Source organism: Ctenopharyngodon idella, chromosome 21, assembly GCF_019924925.1.
Source record: "Ctenopharyngodon idella isolate HZGC_01 chromosome 21, HZGC01, whole genome shotgun sequence".
Taxonomy (NCBI): Eukaryota; Metazoa; Chordata; class Actinopteri; order Cypriniformes; family Xenocyprididae; genus Ctenopharyngodon; species Ctenopharyngodon idella.
The window spans coordinates 28,956,666-28,977,274 of record NC_067240.1 but is presented as its reverse complement, the minus strand read 5'-3'; the positions used below and the strand labels follow the sequence as shown (position 1 = coordinate 28,977,274).

Sequence of the window (20,609 nt, the reverse complement as noted above, 5' to 3'; positions counted from 1 at the left end):
ATGCTCACACAAAGTGGTTTCAAAGAAAGACAAGGAAACAATAAAAACAAATTTGATTTTGGCGAACGACAGACCCTGATCATCAAGACATCATGTGCAATATAAAACAACTTCACTGAAGTTATAACACAAACATAAAGGGGACCAGCCCGAAACGGCTGCAGCAAACACACATTCAATGACAATACTGCTGTTCTGGAGTTAGCATGAGTTCTCAACATATGATCTGTGCTGAACACACACTAGAGCTGCACCAATCTGGATACATCGAGAATCACAATTTTTTTTTTTTGTTCACTTGTTTCATTAGTGGATGAATCAGCATTCTTGAACAAATGTCTTAAATGAATGATTCAATGACTCACTCAAAGACGTGTTTCATTAGTGGATGAATCAGCATTCTTGAACAAATGTTTTAAATGAATGATTCAATGACTCACTCAAAGACTTCACTTGTTTCATTACTGGGTGAATCAGCCTTTTTGAACACATCTTGAATGATTCAATGACTCACTCAAAGACTTCACTTGTTTCATTCCCTGATGAATCAGCATTTTTGAACAAATGTCTTAAATGAATGATTCAATGACTCACTCAAAGACTTGTTTCATTACTGGGTGAATCAGCATTTTTGAACATGTTTTGAATGATTCAATGACTCACTCAAAGACTTCACTTGTTTCATTCCCTGATGAATCAGCATTTTTGAACAAATGTCTTAAATGAATGATTCAATGACTCACTCAAAGACTTCACTTGTTTCATTACTGGGTGAATCAGCATTTTTGAACACGTCTTGAATGATTCAATGACTCACTCAAAGACTTGTTTCATTACTGGATGTATCAGTGTTTTTGAACGAATCTCTTAAATGAATGATTCAATGACAAATACATTTTTTTAACAGTCACTTGTCGCCACCTAGTGGTGTAACAATGTAATGATACAATCTTTATTTGAAGCATCAGTTACTTCCAAAAGGTTTTTTACTCTGTTTTGATCGCTACCGTAGACATCAGTGTTTATATCTGAACTATAAACTTGTATCCCAGTACTTCTGTAAGAATTTGAACATTTGTTCCACAGAAATAATGATATTGTGTGGTTGAAAAAATGTTTCACAGCTATGCATGACAACTGCTCTCTCTGCCAACGCAGATCTGAATGTTCGCTGTGATTATACTTGTCAAAGGTTTAATAGACAGATGAATCACTGTCATTTAGGAATAAGATTGTCTGAGTGTTTGAATCGAGATTGTGATCTTTTAACAATCAATTGTGCAGCTCTAACACACACCTTCACAGCACAGAGGCCAACGTCAACAAACCACTGTAATGGGAGCAAATTAATCGTCTGTATTTTGTGCTTGGCCTATGTGACAGACAGCAGGTTTAATCAAATATCTATAGGGACAAACCTTCATTTGTTTTTCTTCAACAATGATCCAGCAGACACGAAAAAAATTACATTCTGCTGAAGAACAAAACCGTCTGAAAACTTTACACACATCAGCAGCATTCAAAACATCTGCTGTCATAGACACCAAAGAAAACACACAAGCAGAAAAGAATGCACACGAAATAAACGAACGACTATTAAAGCACAATCCCTCCTCCCCTTGATTAAATAAGACACCATGTGTAGACAAAATCAACTGTTTGCGTTTCCTCTTCTTCAGATGGTCAAAAGATGTAATCGTTGGTCATCTTGAGCGAAGGCATGGCCTCGTTGACGTTCTGGTCGAGCCGGTGATACTCCACCCCGCGTGAGCAGAAGCCGTCTCGCCAGCGGCGACTCTGAGCCAGCAGCATCAGCTACACAAGAGGAAAGATACAGAGAAAAGGGTGAATAATGATGACATTATGACTTGATCATTCAATGCTGAATGTGTGGGGAAAATCTATTCACTTATATGCATTTCATCACCTTGATTTTATATACTGCTTGATCTGAACTGGTGTTGACATGATATTGAAATTTCTAACTTTACAATACAGTACTTTTTTAGAAAATCGATATTTGATACCATTTTTTGATACCACATGAGAGAAAATACCATAACAACAAGGGCATAAAATTTGAACATCATCTAAGCTTATTTTCTTTTGATCATAATCACTGATAGAAAGATAGACACAATAAACAGGTAGAAATTTGTCAACCGGTAGAGATTTATGGACTATCATCTTTATCGCAGTTATGCTCACATGACGTTGCCGTTGCCATCAAGAAAGCTACACATTTGCATGCATTTTTAAGCATTTCTGTTTAAAAACCAAGTGATTTTAATTACTAAATTTCTCTACCGATAACCGATTATTCAGAGTGATATCTGCCGATACCAATAACGATAGTTTGGGGGTTCTCATTATATTTTACTATATTTTGAAAGAAATGCAAATAAAAACTTTATTCTCTGCATTTCATCAACTTTTTTCAGAGTAACCGGCATTAGTTATAAACAAACATTACTCAAATTAATATTAATCACATTAACTAAATTCTGAAAATTAAATGAATATTTCTTAACTTTCTGAATGTTATTAATTCATATAATTACTATTATTATTAAACATCAAACTGGTTTCTTAGCATTTTCTTTACACAAAGCACAAATGCAGTGCATTTTCCTGCTCTCTTTTGATTGACAGGATATATCTGCCCTGACTATCAGCTGTTTTTAAACTGTCGATAATACCAATTATTGGCCGATATATCAGTGCATTTCTAATTTTATTGATATGCGCCAAGACTGGGCGAATTTTTTTTCCATATCATAGGATATCGATATTTATCACAATATTCATTTACCATTAATGGGGAAGGAAATGCTTTCGAGAAGAAAGTAGTTTGCACACATCCCAAAACAACTTAGAGCAGGTGCTTGACCATCAGAAACACCTGAATGTCAAAAAACAAAAATCGGCACATTACCACTGCTGCTCTCAAAAATTAAAAAGACAAACTTTCGAACAAAAAGGTCTTCATCAGTTTTGTCTGACCTGACAAAGACCTTTTTGGTCGAAACGTTGTCTTTTTAATACATTTTAAGAGCAGCAATGGGCCGATTTTTGTTTTTTGACATTGAAGGAAATGCTTTCCACATATTTGTTTGACCTTGAGAATGAATGTAAACAAACTCCATAGAGTAGCTACCTTTTAATTTAAAAATCCATTTTATTTTTCCCTAAATTCAGTGTTTTCCATTTCATTTTTTGGGATTCTGTGTTTTATGACTTAATACAAATGTATATAAACTTTGACAATTTAATCAAGCTTTAAAAATGTAATCAAATGAAAATATAACAATTAACTTACAACAAAACATTGCATTTTTATTTTTTGTCAAATAAGATGCTGCACAAGAGAACTGTATAAATTCAAAATATGAATAAAAAAAATATTTTGGTTGTATGATATTCCTTAGAAATAATAATTTCATTGCGTTAAGAAGTACATTTCAAGTTACAGTAGTGATATTTCTGTCATAATTTCTTGAAGTTAAACCAAACTTTGTCGTGAAGATCATAGTTTCAGTTTCAGTGTGTATTTGACAGTAGTTTTTCCTCACATGAAACAGTGAAAAGTTTGTGAAGAGACTCTCAAAGCAGCTCTGGAGATACAGTTCATATGTTCATGTCCTCATATATTGAGACGGCAGACACTGAAAACACCCTGAGCATCACGTGTGTGAGTTTTTGTGTGAGACGAAACCGTTCATTCAGACATGCAGAAATCACTTATTAGCGACATGCACCGACTGGCTGTCTTTGTGTACTTCACAACAGAGTTTTTTATATTCTGTTTTTCTTCTTCATTTCCACAGAAAGTCAGCTCCTCACTATCGTGATAAATGAAATCTGTCTCCTGCTGCTGATCTGTGCTGCGACTCTTGTTCGGCTCACGCTGAATTAAGCAGACACGTTCAGTTTTTAATTGTAGTGTCTGTTTTCTAATTGAACTAAATTATTTTTATTACTATATACATTTTTGCGGTGGGCGATGTAATCGGTGTTGCGGCTGAACACCGGTAAAACTATCACAGAAAGCCTACCTCTAAATTATCTTCATGATCAAAAGTGCTGATAAACCTGTAAAGTAAAGTAAACGTAAGAAAAAACTTTTATACTGTTAGTAATATTTCAAGATGAACACTTACTGGACTGAAGCAATTTAGGATTACTTATCCATACATTTTTTTAATCATATTAATGTGGATATATTATGCCCTTTCTCAAAGTCATGATTTTGCTTTTTGAGTCTACTAGAACAGGTTTTCCTGCTTGAATGTTGATTATTTTCCTCATATTCTCCATTGTTGCAGCTCCTCTCTTTCCAGTCTGTCAGTAACGCTCTGTTTAGTTCCTGTCTCAATGAAGCCCCTCCTTCTAAAAAGCACAATGTGCTCTGATTGGTCAGCTGGAGCAGTGTGTTGTGATTGGTGTTTGGGAAATATCCCCCCCCTTACCATAACCGCCAGTTTCAACACACTACTAACTAACTCAACCAGGCCCCGCCCCGCCCCTTTATTCTGCGTATGAATATTTAAATGAGGAATATTAAGACGTGTTCATTCCCGGAAGAAAACTCAAGACTACAATGGAGGCGTTTCAGAGAGTTCAGAAACAGTGACACTGATATAGAGAATAACTCCCTTTCTGGCCATATAAATAATATCTGCATCTAATTGCATATTTTTGCTCAGTTTGGGCCTCAGGTGTTCCCTCTATATTATCTCTATATCATACTATATGAGCCATAAAAGCCTGATGTTTCAAATATGATACTCAACAAAAACAAATGCAAACTTTTTTTAGATTAAAAAATATATATATATTAATAATGATCGAAATCTATATAAATTATATTAATATAAAAATTTATTTTTCTGACTGTTATTTCACATGTCAGGCGTTACAGGGTTAAAGTTTGCAGTGCTACACAGGAAAATGAGACACAACAGCGCATTACGCATTTAAATTTCCCTTAAATAGTAAAAAGTGACTGAAATTTATATTTTAAACTGCACAATTATTGCATTTCTCTCAAATAATTAGTGGTAGACAGATATTGATTTCTTGAAGGCCGATGCTGATGCCTTAGAAAGCAGGTATTAGTGGATAAATATACCATATATAAAGTGGCATGTAGTGGATATAAAGTGGATATAAGGCTTGCTGCGATAGTCGGCGCCGTTACCACAACACCGGTTACGTCAATTGCCCACCGCGCCACCGCCCCCACTGGCGTTTTGATTTTTTTATAGTAATAAAAATCATTTAGTTCAGTTAGAAAACAGACACTGTAATTACAAACTGAACACATCTGCTCAATGCTGCATGGGCCGAATAAGAGTCGCAGCACAGATCAGCAGCAGGAGACAGATTTCATTTATCACAAGAGTGAGGAGCTGACTGACAAGACGATAGCGGAAGATGTTTGAATTTTTGCAATATTTTGGATTTAAACCCAGTGCTAATAGGGAACATGCAAAGGATTAGTTGTGTTTTTCATCAAGAATAATAACCCACCATTCAAGCAATTGCCGCTAATTTGAAAACGAAAGTCTGCAAGTCTCAACTAAGACTGCAAGGTTTGTGAAATTAAATGTTTATTAGACATTCAAAAACCTGTTTAAATTACATAAATGCCCTACAAATAATGCAATTAGATCAAAGAGAAGCCCATTTTGTTTTGCAATGCCACATCCAATCAAACAAGCTGCCACATACCTTTCTCTTGTTGTGGTAGGTGATGTACACGATGGCAACTAGAAAGGCGATGACAACCAGATGAAAGAAGAAGTGGGAATCTTCATCCTGGGTTGTATAGATGGTTGTGTCCTTGATTTGAACATGTATTTCTTCAGCGCTCTCAGGGGGAGTGTGGTCTTTCCCCATACCCTGGTTGTGTTGAGGTGCTTCACTCAAGTATTCATCATTATCATCATCATCATCATCATCATTCTCATCATCTATGTTGCCTTTCAAGCCTGGAGCCAGTCCTGGAGACGTGCTTTCACTCGTGTAATCTACGGTGCTCTCTGCTTTGCCTCCTGCAGGGGTGGAGACGGCTGCTGGCGTGTTTGCAGGTGCAGCGGTAGTGTCTGGTGGGCCATGTTTGGCAGATGTGGTCTGTTCTGGAGTGGTTTTGTGCTGGTCTGCGGCAGTGGTCGTAGGTGGAGCGGTGGGAGAGACTGCTGCTTTGGTGCTGCTGTCGGTGTCAATAGCGGGAGCTGGCGTCGCAATCGAAACATTGCCCGATTTGCTCCCATTACTGATGTTCTGGGTATTCAACACTTCCTTATGAGGAGCTACTGTGATGTTTGCATTTATATTCTTAACAACGTCCTGTGCCGCAACAGATGAGGATGGAGCTTTTACATCTGTCGAGGACATGAATGTGAATGAATACAGGCCACAGTTTCACGTAGAGCTGCATGATTAATCGTAAAAGATCGCAAACTTAATTCAAACACCCACACGATTTTATTCTTAATGACAATGATTCACCTGTGTCTATTAAAACTTTGACACGTACGATCACACACTGTGAACCCTAACGCTCAAAATAATTAATTGGTTTGAGTAGGACAAACTTAAATTAAACAAATTAGTTCAGTCGAATTAACTTTTATGAGTATTTAGCACTTCGTTTCAGTTCACAGAACTGATAAATTTTAAGTAAACTGAACTGTTTCATTGTTTTGAGTTTTATGAACTTATTTCTTTTAATTTAGACAAACTTAAGTTTAACTGAAACTGGGCTGGGATTTCTATTTCCCAGCATGTTTTGCCCATGGCACTCGAAAGGGAGAGTAAATGCTAAAATTAAGTGTTACGTAATGTTTTTTTTTTGTTTTTGTTTTTTTTTTTTGTTAAGTGGGAGATTCAGTAGTGATTAATATTTTGTTATGCTAATTTAGAAGAGTTTCTGTTAATGTGGGTTTTTGGAGAGTTAACATCATGGTGACAAGAGGTGCTATCAATACCATGCTATTGTTAACATGTTAGCAAATTAACAAGATAGCATGAATTAGCTTAGCTAAGTCTACACTAATAAAAATGTTCACATCAAGGCAACTTTAAAGCAAACTTTGAGGTAACTGATTGCCTCAATCAACTGTGCATCAAAACAGCTTCTTCCCTGGTAAAAAATTTACTTAATTTTCAAAAGTCAATGAATTTGCACCTGCTGAACGTAAAATTTTTGGAGGAAAAAAAAAAAAAATCAGAAACTTTTTGATTTTGTTAATATATATGTGATGAGATCTGGGAAAACCTGTCTGATGTTGCGATGGAACGTTTTCAGTAAAGTCAAAAAATAGGTTGAATGTCATTTTTTTTTGTCAAAATTGGGTATTCATTAAATTATCATTCTATAACATCTTGTCTGGAAAACATCTTGGCAAAATTCACCTGTTAAGTGCAGAAAAATAGCGATTTATAGTGGCAAGACTGTCTTTCTCGAACGTTACTGTTTGAGAACACTCCCAGCGGAGGTAAAAAAAAAAAAAAAACGACCATAGCTTTCCCTTTCGTAACACTACAAAGACAGTTCACCTATCAAAATAAACCACACATAACATGTAGAATGAAGGTGTATTAATGCAAATTTCCCGCCAGTCTTGTATAAACTACGGCAAGCAAAGATTTTTTTTTTTCTAATACAACGTTATCATGAGAAGGCGGAGCACAAGAGAACACATGTTCTTATTATGTGTTTATTAGAGGGTGAATTCAAATCAAATACTGCCAAACTACCCATACTACTTCTGAATAGGATGTCTACTTCATAAAATGTATGAAAAAAATATGGAAATATATGGTTCAGATTACTCAAATAAATGGAGGCGCCCTTAAATGGTCAGATATGGAGCTTGGGTGTCATCTAGTGAAAAAGTTTGGTACTGCGCCCAAACAAAATCTTACTGAAAGCTCATTTTTGAAATATTTCAACCTAAAATTTGGAATGTTGACATTTTTGGCTTTTATTTTCTTGCAGTTCAAAAGTAAAACATGCTTTGTAATATATTATTATAAAATATAAACAATTATATTTTTATTTTTTCATAAACTTAAACTTCTATAACTTTTTATATTTCACTTTCATAATTTATTTCACTTCTACAATAATCTGACAATGGTTTTCTTTAAAACAAGCCCAACCTTAGGGCTATATTCCAATTACAACCATTTATGTTTGGATAGTGCATTTTCATGTCTGTGCGAAAAAGGGGGTGACAGTTATTTACACCCGTTTTTCTCAGAATTCTGTTCCTGAAAATCAGAGCGATCAGCCGACTTCAGATAACCATAACTTTTATTACACACAAGAAGTAAAAACAGATTTGGAAAGGGCTTGAATTCAGCTTTCACATGTTAATATTTCACCATGTGATGGGTTTTCGCAGATCACATCACATATACACATATATTTTATAATATATATATATATTTTTTTCTGAATAAAGACAAATGTCACAGATGTATATTTACTGAGTAATCCAATATTTTGTATAGGATGGTCAAAATGACAATTTTCACCTGAGATTTGGAGACAAATTAAAGGGTGTAAATTTGACTTTATAAAGATGGCAGCATCTTCATTTTATTTTTACACAGAGAATGGTAGGTCTATTAGTAAAATTTGTTGACTTTAGCAATCTTGTTTGCCAACGTGACAGTTCAAAAATGGCAAAAAATCACTTGTGTTGTTTTTGGGTTTTTTTCCTCAAGTTTGCATGCCTGTTACTCGAGAAGTATTAAAGGTCTCTAATATCCTTTTATATTCTGGTTAACAAACTTTTCTTTTGCAATCTTTCATTTTAACCTCCATGAGTAAATTGTTAAATTGTACACGATTTCAGGAGTCAAAACCCAAAGTTCACGTTTTGTTTACGAAGGCAGCTGACAAACTGACCACGTCACAAAAAGCACGAGACTTCCGGTATCGGAATCAAAGAGTCTTGTGTGAGTTTTCTATGGCTTATATAACAGAATGTAAACGTGCTATTTATTCGTACAATGACAAACATTTGATGAGAAAGACATTTAAGTGGCAAAAAGGAAAGTGATTCACAGGTTAACTTTCACACGAAACTTGGGCTCGATTGTATGAGCTATATGTTAAATAAATGACACCCCTGGCCGCAGTGAACAACCCGTCGATGTTTGAAGGGAAATCCCTCACTAACCTGCTGATGTTAGTGGAACACAGCTCACAGAAAAGATCTGCAGTGACATTAAAACTGCGAATATTCCCATAGCTGAATCCCCGCATCGAGTCTTCCGTAACGTCGCCATCTTGAGTGATGCCGTCGTCAGCGCGCATGCTCCGTGTAGTCGCTGCGTTGTGACTGGGGTTGCAAAGTCCTCGATTTTCACGCGGAATTTGTTGCAAAAAGTGTGATATAAGGCGAGATTTACATGGAGGACTGGATCCAACATTAAAGGAGTTTCTTAAAAAGTTTAACGTTCATCATAAAAGAAAAGTCCATTTACAAAAAGTTGGGGATTTTGTAAGGTTGTATCATTGATATTTTGTTAAAATTATTATGCCACTGGGGATAACCCTAATTATTTTATTTAAAAAAAAAAATCACTTTGGGGTATTGCTTATATATATATATATATATATATATATATATATATATATATATATATATATATATATATTATATAACACCATAACACTCATACAGACATGCATGAACCCAACACACCAAATACAGAGACAAATGTAAATGTGTAAATACAGGAAGAGCTCTGACATCACTGTAGAAGAGAAAATGAAACTAACTTGATCAACAACAATATGGACCACTGAAACGATCAACTTCTTTAAACAACAGAATATTTATTGAGCCGTTCAAAGAGACTTGTGGACACATCTGATACTCACAGGTAAATGAGAGACTGTGCTGAATAGGTTTCTGATGGAATTGCTCTGGTTTAGTAGGATTTATGACAAACTGAATAAAGTTGAACAGAACCAGGTCTAAGCATGTCAAATACTCAACTACTTTAGTTGTTCACTGTATTGAAATGGTTTCAGAATTGTATTGTATATGTCATTTGACTGATTGGATGTAAAGTTTGTTGTTTTTCACACAACATGGAAACTATAGATATAAAAATATAGCTGCAAGCAGCAATTAAGGGGCCAAGCACAACAGAAGAAATCATAGAAGCAAACAGATCAACTGTAAAAATTAGTAAATAAAGGCATTTGGAGATAATTTTGAGCAAAAAGGTGAAATACAATGAGTTGTAATGAGGTATAATGTCTTATAATATAATTTCATTACAATTTTTGACCACAAGGGGGTGCTGCCCCAAAACATTTTGAGTACCTTCCGTGCATGGTGCCGAAGACACTGAGTTTTGTAACAATATGCCAGTGCATTCGTAAAATATAGCAATATGCAAAACCATTGCAGTTACAGATTTGGATTTTTTTTTGTCATTTTGTAATTAAAATGACAGCAATATTTTTTGAGGTATGTTTTTCCTAGGGTGGTTTTGTCTCGGTCGGACTAACGGTTTCGAAGATATTCACGAAAGTTGTTTGAATGCTAAATCACAACGTTGCACAAACTATAAGAGGAACCTAGCATGTTTGGTATCGTTGGACTCGGTAAGGATTCAGGAATCTAAGGAGATGACTCCCATGAAAATAAGTCGACCACAATAAAAGTTCTAAGCATGTGAATATTTGATTTTATCACTAGGTGGCGCTGGCTCGAAACATCTCAGGCTCCTTCAGGTCATTATGCCAAGTTCCGTAACAATATGCTGATGTGTTCATAAAATACAACATTTTACTACAAAATGCAAAATGGTCGATATGGGAAAATTGGATATCATTTAACTCGGAATGCCGCCCCGAATCTAACAAGACCATTATTATGATTTTTGGACAAACCGTTTATAAGTTATAAGCAAAAATATAAATTTTTCGTATATCCAGACCAGTAGGTGGCGATGCGTTGAAACGCAGCATGTAACTTCAGGTCATGCTTGTGATGTAACAAGTTTGGTCTGATTACGATAAAGCATTGTGGAGATACAGCCTTAAATATATTTTCACAAGCTTCACATAAAATTTTTGTGAGTTATTCGAAAATGGTTTGAGGGATTGACTTGAATACTATAACTTTTTGTGGGCATGGTCTGAAGATGATCTGGTTTTATTAAAATGAAAATTGGAGCAACGGCCTAGGAGGAGTTAGAAAAAGTAGGTTTTTCAGGAATTTCAAAATGGAGGAAAGTTTCATGACTTCATAGTTTCATGGCATCGAATCATCTTGTGCCAAGGAATCAGAGGACAAAAGAATTTTGTTTCTAGCCCTTATGGTTCAAAAGTTATTAGCATAAATGTATGTGAAATTTTGGGCAGTTGGTGGTGCTAGAAGGATTGAGTTAGAGACTACAAAATCGGATTGGTTAACCATACGGTTCTATAGGCTGCCGTAGACTCAAGAGCAGAAGAAGAAGAACTAACGATTACAATAGGTGCCATCGCACCTTCAGTGCTTGGCCCCTAATTACACAGTCCTAAAACATATCTGTTTATTTTGAGGAGAGAATTAATAATTTGTATTTTTCTGATCAGCAGCCCCTAGTTTAGTTTTTTTGTGGTTCATCTTGAAAAGGCTTAAATAAGGGAAGAGCAATGGCAGAATCGGCATCAATATCATCAAAAGGAAGAGAGACCAGAGGACAGAGTGTAAGTCTGACTGCAGGTAAGTTAAGAAAAAAGATTTGCTGCATGACTTTCATTTTCCTTTAATGGAAAACATTATTTAATGGATGACTATTGCTGAAGAATGTACAGCACAAGTGAATTTTTGAACAGCTCATTCTTAATTATGGCAATTTTCCACACTTCAGTCATAAGAACTATGAAATAACACAAACAAAGTAGGCCTATGAGAATTATGTAGTGAGCAAAAATGTTAAACAAATCAAAACTATCTTATATTTAAGCTTCTTCAAAGTAGCCACGTTGTTCAGATTCTAGCTCTGCACAATGTTCACATTCTGTCAAACTACATTTGATTACTACTGAAGGTCATTAATTCTCATAATTTCTCTTTCCAGATTTGTCATCCTCCAGTGGTCCACTGACTGAAGAGCTTCAGTGCTCTATATGTCTGGACGTGTTCACTGATCCTGTCAGCACTCCATGTGGACACAACTTCTGCAAGACTTGTCTGAATAAGTGCTGGGACAACAGCCAGACCTGCAGCTGTCCATACTGTAAAGAAACATTCAAGCACAGACCTGATCTCAAGATTAATACCACACTTCGAGAGATTGTAGATCACTATAAGAAGAAAAGTCCTGAGAAAAAAACAGAAGTTCTAAAGAAACTGAAGTTCTGTGTGACATCTGTGAGGAAAGAAAGCGGAAAGCCCTGAAGTCGTGTCTGGTGTGTCAGAGCTCTTACTGTGAAACTCACCTGGAGCGTCATTTGAGAGTGGCAGGTTTAAAGAAACACAAACTGATCAATCCTGTGAGTAATCTGGAGGACTATATATGTCAGAAACATGAGAGACCTCTGGAGCTGTTCTGTAGAGATGATCAGACATGTGTGTGTCCGATGTGTGACGTGACAGACCACAAGAACCACAACACTGTTCCTTTAGAAGAGGAGAGTGAAGAAAAGAAGGTAGAAGTTACGATTAAAACTACTTTTAATGGTCTTTTAAGGCCTCAACACACATTTTATTTAAACCTGTGAAATAAAAGCTTATTATGAAAACAACTGTGTAAGTTTCCTGACAAGACAGTAAATCTCTGTTATGATAAATGTGTCTGTGTTGTTCTGCCTTTAGGCTCAACTGATGAAAACACAGAAAGGTGTGCAGCAGATGATCCAGGACAGAATCAAGAAGATTCAAGATATCAAACACTCATCAGAAGTCAGAAAAGTCAGTTAAATTATGTAATTCAGAGGACTTTTCACAGTTTGTATCAATCCACTTGTCTTTGTTTGTTCCAGACAGACTGTCAGTGTTTAGTGGTGGGGATTTTACAGTGACTCTTTCTGCAGGGTACATCGATAGACCAGTAGGTGGCGACAAGCGACAAGTCTTTGAAAGAATCATTGATCTTAACTGATTTGGTTTAAAGGGTTGCGTGTTTAAAGGGTTCGGTGCATGAATCAAACTGCCAAATTCAGGTGAACTATTGAAATTCCGAAACACTTATGACGTAACGAAGCCTCGTTTACCAAAATCACATGATTTTGGCACTCTGAACCACTGATTCGAAACAAAAGATTCGTAGAGCTTCATGAAGCAGTGTTTTGAAATCACCCATCACTAGATATTGTTGAATAAAGTCGTTATTTATTTTTTATTTTTTTGGCCTACAAAAAGTATTTTGGTTGCTTCATAACATTAACGTTTTTTTGTAAGTTCACAGCAAAATCACCAGAGTTAAATCAACTCTGATTAGAGTACATATGGTCCCTCTCTAAATAGTGTTAAAGTAACACTGAAGCAGAGTTAAAATTAATGAGATAATTAAGCGATTAAATAAGTGGTGATTGAGCGTTAGTGATGAACACCTGCTGTTAACAAGCAAAATCAGTGACAAAAAGAGAAACACAAGAACTACAACTGACTTCAGCCACAGTCTTAGATGAAATCAGCTGAACATAAAATATATTATATCTCTCAAGATCTCAGGAAAGGAGGATTATCTTTTCTTCAGTGATTCTGCTTGTTAACAGCAGGTGTTCATCACTAATACTCATTCATCACTTAATTAATCGCTTAATTGTCTCATTAACTTAAACTCTGCTTCAGTGTTACTTTAACACTATTTAGAGAGGGACCATATGTACTTAAAGCAGAGTTTATTTAACTCTGGTGATTTGTGTTTTGTGTTTGCTGTAGACAAAGTAACTGCCAGTATTGTGTCTATAATGTGAGATACTGAATATTAAATTAGTGTTTAGTGAATTTCTGTATAAAAGCACTGTTGCAATCGTGATTACATGCTGCTTTTTTATTCGTTTTTACTTTGATCACTTTGAAGAAACATTCAGCGCAGTCAGTTCAGGATGGAGTTATTTTGAAAAACCCTTAATACACTGAATTATGAGCTACAGGTGCTGGTCATATAATTAGAATATCATCAAAAAGTTGATTTATTTCACTAATTCCATTCAAAAAGTGAAACTTGTATATTATATTCATTCATTACACACAGACTGACATATTTCAAATGTTTATTTCTTTTAATTTTGATGATTATAACTGACAACTAAGGAAAATCCCAAATTCAGTATCTCAGAAAATTAGAATATTGTGAAAAGGTTCAATATTGAAGACACCTGGTGCCACACTCTAATCAGCTAATTAACTCAAAACACCTGCAAAGGCCTTTAAATGGTCTCTCAGTCTAGTTCTGTAGGCTACACAATCATGGGGAAGACTGCTGACTTGACAGTTGTCCAAAAGACGACCATTGACACCTTGCACAAGGAGGGCAAGACACAAAAGGTCATTGCAAAAGAGGCTGGCTGTTCACAGAGCTCTGTGTCCAAGCACATTAATAGAGAGGCGAAGGGAAGGAAAAGATGTGGTAGAAAAAAGTGTACAAGCAATAGGGATAACCGCACCCTGGAGAGGATTGTGAAACAAAACCCATTCAAAAATGTGAGGGAGATTCACAAAGAGTGGACTGCAGCTGGAGTCAGTGCTTCAAGAACCACTACGCACAGAGGTATGCAAGACATGGGTTTCATTCCTTGTGTCAAGCCACTCTTGAACAACAGACAGCGTCAGAAGCGTCTCGCCTGGGCTAAAGACAAAAAGGACTGGACTGCTGCTGAGTGGTCCAAAGTTATGTTCTCTGATGAAAGTAAATTTTGCATTTCCTTTGGAAATCAGGGTCCCAGAGTCTAAAGGAAGAGAGGAGATGCACACGATCCACGTTGCTTGAGGTCCAGTGTAAAGTTTCCACAGTCAGTGATGGTTTGGGGTGCCATGTCATCTGCTGGTGTTGGTCCACTGTGTTTTCTGAGGTCCAAGGTCAACGCAGCTGTATACCAGGAAGTTTTAGAGCACTTCATGCTTCCTGCTGCTGACCAACTTTATGGAGATGCAGATTTAATTTTCCAACAGGACTTGGCACCTGCACACAGTGCCAAACCTACCAGTACCTGGTTTAAAGACCATGGTATCCCTGTTCTTAATTGGCCAGCAAACTCGCCTGACCTGAACCCCATAGAAAATCTATGTGGTATTGTGAAGAGGAAGATGCGATATGCCAGACCCAACAATGCAGAAGAGCTGAAGGCCACTATCAGAGCAACCTGGGCTCTTATAACACCTGAGCAGTGCCACAGACTGATCGACTCCATGCCACGCCGCATTGCTGCAGTAATTCAGGCAAAAGGAGCCATAACTAAGTATTGAGTGCTGTACATGCTCATACTTTTCATGTTCATACTTTTCAGTTGGCCAAGATTTCTAAAAATCCTTTCTTTGTATTGGTCTTAAGTAATATTCTAATTTTCTGAGATACTGAATTTGGGATTTTCCTTAGTTGTCAGTTATAATCATCAAAATTAAAAGAAATAAACATTTGAAATATATCAGTCTGTGTGTAATGAATGAATATAATATACAAGTTTCACTTTTTGAATGGAATTAGTGAAATAAATCAACTTTTTGATGATATTCTAATTATATGACCAGCACCTGTATAGTAACACTGACCTTTGTCTTATAAAACACCACTAATAATTTGTTGATTGACCTGGTTGAGCAGAGAAACACAGAGAAGGAGAAAGCAGCCCATGTTGAGCTCTTCACTGATCTCATCCGCTCCATTGAGAGATGTCAGACTGAACTGCTGGAGATGATGGAGGAGCAGCAAAAAGCAGCAGAGAAACAGGAGGAAGAGCTCATTGAAGAGCTGGAGCAGGAGATCACGGAGCTAAAGATGAGAAAGACTGAGCTGGAGGAGCTCTCACACACTGAAGATCACCTCCACCTTCTACAGGTCAGTCAACATCTCTCTGATCAATGGTAATGCAGTATATGACACCATAACACTCCCCATGCTGAAGGATTTCTCCTCTCTTCTGCTGTAGACCTACTCATCCCTGTGCAGCCCTAGAATCACCAGGAACTTGTCTGAGATCAGTATGAAGACTGATGCGAGTCTGGAGACTCTGAGTAAAGCTCTAACTCAACTGCAGGACACTCTACAGGAGAAACTCACGCTAATTGGTACGACAGTATCAAATACACCATACAGATATATATTCATCATCTTTTTATATAGTAAAAAGAATCAGTTATGAATAATGAGTCTGGTTCAAGCTGAAATAAGGGAAGTGTGTGATTATGTAGTTACAGGTCTTGGACTGTACACTGAAAACTTAGCTTAACAATAAATGAGAGAGAGACGAGAGTTAGTGGTTACTCAAGTGGTCCTCTGTTGTCTGAGGATAAACATTGTATTTCAGAGTCATTAAGACTCTGACATCACAGTATTTCTTTTTAGCAAGAACCCTTTTCTTAAGTCTTTTTTTTAAGTTGAAAACGGTGTCGTGTAAACGGCCCGAGTTATTAATTATGATGCTTCCTGTAGGGAAAAATGTTTTTACAGTATTTCTGGAAATTTCACAGTTATTTTGTTTTCAAAGAGAAAAAAGGCTGTACAGCATAAATTATGCCTTCTAGTTATGAAGACGCTTTCTTTAACAAAGGACTCAACTTCCAACTTTGCAGTTACGACTAGCACAGAAATTATGTTGGCTAAAATGTAGTGTTTGTTAGTGATTTAAAATTCCATAGTTTGTATGATTGCAGTTGTATGTACGTTTCTAACGGAAAATGAGCTGGAAAATGTAGATTAAAGGATTAGTTCACTTTCAAATGAAAATTATTCCAAGCTTTACTCACCCTCAATCCATCCTAGGTGTGTATGACTTTCTTCTTTCTGATGAACACAATCTGAGATATTTTAATAAATATCCTGACGCATCCGAGCTTTATAATGACAGTGAACAGGGGTCACGAGTACGAAGCTGAAGCAAGTGTCTCCATCCACATCCATCCATCATAAACGTACTCCACACGGCTCCGGGGGGTTAATAAAGGCCTTCTGAAGTGAAGCAATGCATTTGTGTAAAAAAATATCCAGACCAGTTATGAAATAAAATATCTAGCTTCTGCCAGACTGCCTTCTATATTCAAGTTATGAAGAAAGTGTAAACTGCTGTCGCATCAGTTAAGCTATTTTCATAAGTTGAATAGGGAAGGTGTAGGACGTAGCGTAAGCTTCGTGAACTGCAAGAGTTTTACACTTTCTTCGTAACTTGAATACGGAAGGTGGCTTGTGCGGAAGCGAGATATTTTACTTCATAACTTGTTAAATATGGATATTTTTTTTTACACAAACGCATTGTCTCACTTCAGAAGGCCTTTATTAACCCCCCGGAGCCGAGTGGAGTACATTTATGGTGGATGGATGTGGATGGATGCACTTTCTTCAGCTCATACTCATTGATCCCTTTCACTGCCATTATAAAGCTCGGATGCATCAGGATATTAAAATATTTCAGACTGTGTTCATCAAAAAAGAAGAAAGTCATACACACCTATATATATATATAGATATATATATATACTGTGTATATATATATCTGTGTGTGTGTGTGTGTATGTGTGTAATCTCTAGTTGGAAGTTGGTGAAACAAGACACGATTGCTTAGTTTTAGAAGTTTTTATTAGTTTTTATTTTAAATTTATAAAAGTACTTTGTTGGTATTACTTTTTACCTGACTTTATTTACATATGTGACTTTAAAGGAATCCAAAAGTAATTGGATTACATTACTTTCATATTGTGGTGCTTGGATTACGTTACTAAATAATTTTTGTAACTGTAACAGAATATATTTCAAAAGTAACCTTCCCAACTCTGGACCTTGGTAACTGTAGCAAAAGTTATGTGTTTTAAAATGAAATCGCACCAGTTTCACCAAAACTACAAAAGCAGACAATCAAATTAATAGACATCATGGGTTTTAGAGGCAGATCTGATCTTCGTGAGAAGAGAGGTGTGCCAGAAATATCAGGCCTGTAGCTTGAACAGCTCAGCGGTGCTAAAAAAGACACACACATTGATCAGATAAAACATGATATTTATTCAGTTCTTTAAATATAACCTTAAAGCTTGTCTATAATTCCACACATCTCATAGATCTGATGATGTTTTATTTTCATTAGTCTCTGCAGAGCTGAAGAGGATGCAGCAGTATGCAGGTACAGTGTGTGTGTCTGCACTATACTCACAGCTTCATTACTGAACTAATGATTAAAAACCGATTAAATATTAAAAACATTATCATCACAAAATCTTTGTATTTTGCATTTGTAATTTATATTCTTTGTTTTCTCAGTGGATGTGACTCTGGATCCTGATACAGCTCATCCAAGCCTCATCCTGTCTGATGATGGAAAACAAGTGAGATGTGGAGACATTAGTCAGAAACTCCCAGACAAACCAGAGAGATTTGATCAATGTATACTTGTTTTGGGAAAGGAGGGATTCTCCTTAGGGAGATTTTATTTTGAGGTGCAGGTCAAGGAAAAGACTAACTGGGATTTAGGAGTGGCCAGAGAATCCATTATCAGGAAGGGAGAGATCAAACTGAGACCCAGTAATGGATACTGGGCTGTGGTTCTGAGGAATGAAAATAAATATAAAGCCTTTGATGGTCCTCCTGTCTCTCTGTCTCTGAGAGTGAAGCCGCAGCGGGTCGGTGTGTTTGTGGATTATGAGGAGGGTCTGGTCTCCTTTTATGATGTGGAGTCCAGCTCTCATATCTACTCTTTCACTGGTCAGTCTTTCACTGACAAACTCTGTCCATATTTTTGCCCAGGCCTTAATGATGGAGGTAAAAACTCAACTCCACTGATCATCACACCTGTCAATTACAATAAATGAATTTATACCCCTAATATGAAATACTGGATGAAAATAAGGCTGCATGTAAATAATGTTTAAAAACATCAAAAATGTATGTGTTAACTCAAAGGATGAGAATCATCAGTTTACATCATTTACAAGTGATTAATTGTTGTTAATTGTTTTATTGTGTCCAATATTAACCCTACATGATTATCTCACCATATGTAGCAGATATTTTTGAGTGGGATTCACAACAATTAATTGAGTGTGACACGTTTGGTGCTTTAACACTGCGCTTGGCTCGGTTTGCTTTTCCACTGCCATTAGTACCGCTTCAAAGTGGGTGGGATTATAGACTGATCGTTATAGTTGCGCTGTACCATGCAGTGGAAAAGTACCATTAAAGTCCCCCTGTAGTCAATAATTTGATCCCTCAAAACTCATATTTGATCACCAAAATGACATATTTAAACATATTTTTCCTTGAAATTCCTTAAAATAGCTTGATTGTAACTCTACACCCTTGCCTCATTTAGTATATGGGGTTCTATGAATATGCTAATTAGCCCCGCCTCCACTTACTCCCACCAGCTCAGAGATCCACTTGTTGACAATCACACGTTAGCATGATTGGTTAAGGTAGTTTGTGACGTCAGAAACACCAGCGAATTCAAACCACGGGTTTAAGACTCTTTTTTTTTACTGCAGTTTTAAAGAGAAAATACTCAGCAATGGTGTTGACTGATGAATTTGCACTTGCTTTGTCTTAAAGCATATTAAAAACATCACATAGACATATAAACAACATTAAAAACTTGATTTTCACCACAGGGGCACTTTAATATTCAACAGTATTATTGATCTGACTGCACTGACACTATTGGATGAGAGCATGAGGAGGACATCACTGTTTTCTGCAGAGCTGCTTTATAGATGAAATTAACTCATTCAATAATTGATGATTTTACAATGGAACTGAATCGACACTGAACTGACTTCAGCTGAACAATGACATTATCACTATTCTCTTTTAGAGCTGCCGAAATGAACTTTTTGCATTAGTGATCATCATTTTCCTGTTATCACTGTAAAACTGCTTTGAAACAATCTGTATTGTATAAAGCGCTATAGAAATAACTTGACTTGATTCTTACATTCTAGGTTCACAACCATAAATCAGGGTCATTGGTTTGATTTGTACATACAATTCACACATTCTAGGTGGCCTTATAAACATGTTAACTGCAAAAGAATTAAGAGTGAGACCATCAGGAATTTTACACCACTTCTGTAGAAGCGATCCATATGTTTGGGCAGTTACATAAATCTGAAACGCTTTGAAATTGTAATTATTTTTATGAGTTTCTTGTTTTTGTGTTTTCATATTTGAAAGTTTCAAAGTATATCATGAGATCAGTAACAAAAGACAATATATGAGGTTTTCTTATGAACGTAAAACTTTACCAAGATAATTAAAAGATGTAATTTTGTTCTTCAGAATAAAATGAGTTTGATAAAGTAAAATGTCACAAGGTTTCAAATGTAAAGTTATTTGTCATTCTATCTTGGAATCAATCCAAAATGAAATAGAGAAATATACCTGAATATGTTGCAAAAAGTACATTTATCACAAACAGTAATATATCTACTAATGTGTGCATT

At 36.2% G+C, this 20,609-nt stretch overlaps 1 protein-coding gene and 1 pseudogene across 6 annotated transcripts; one reads left to right on the top strand and one right to left on the bottom strand.

Moving 5' to 3' along the window:
- Nucleotides 1-370: 370 nt before the first annotated feature.
- c21h5orf15 (chromosome 21 C5orf15 homolog) lies at nucleotides 371-9,364 on the bottom strand. Of its 6 annotated transcripts, XR_007927302.1 has the most exons (5): nucleotides 9,198-9,364; nucleotides 5,734-6,386; nucleotides 757-1,815; nucleotides 638-675; nucleotides 371-568 (listed from the first exon to the last, which is right to left on the bottom strand). XR_007927302.1 is itself a non-coding variant. In XM_051878658.1 (3 exons), exons 1-3 carry the CDS (start codon nucleotides 9,304-9,306, stop codon nucleotides 1,684-1,686), a joined length of 894 nt encoding a protein of 297 aa, XP_051734618.1. In that variant the 5' UTR covers nucleotides 9,307-9,364; the 3' UTR covers nucleotides 371-1,683. The 6 variants fall into 6 exon arrangements, 1 of the variants encoding a protein (XP_051734618.1); XR_007927300.1 differs by having other exon boundaries at nucleotides 371-539; nucleotides 615-1,815; XR_007927299.1 differs by having other exon boundaries at nucleotides 638-1,815.
- A 421-nt stretch (nucleotides 9,365-9,785) lies between these two features.
- On the top strand, nucleotides 9,786-20,084 carry LOC127504155 (E3 ubiquitin-protein ligase TRIM39-like; annotated as a pseudogene).
- The last annotated feature ends 525 nt before the right edge of the window (nucleotides 20,085-20,609 follow it).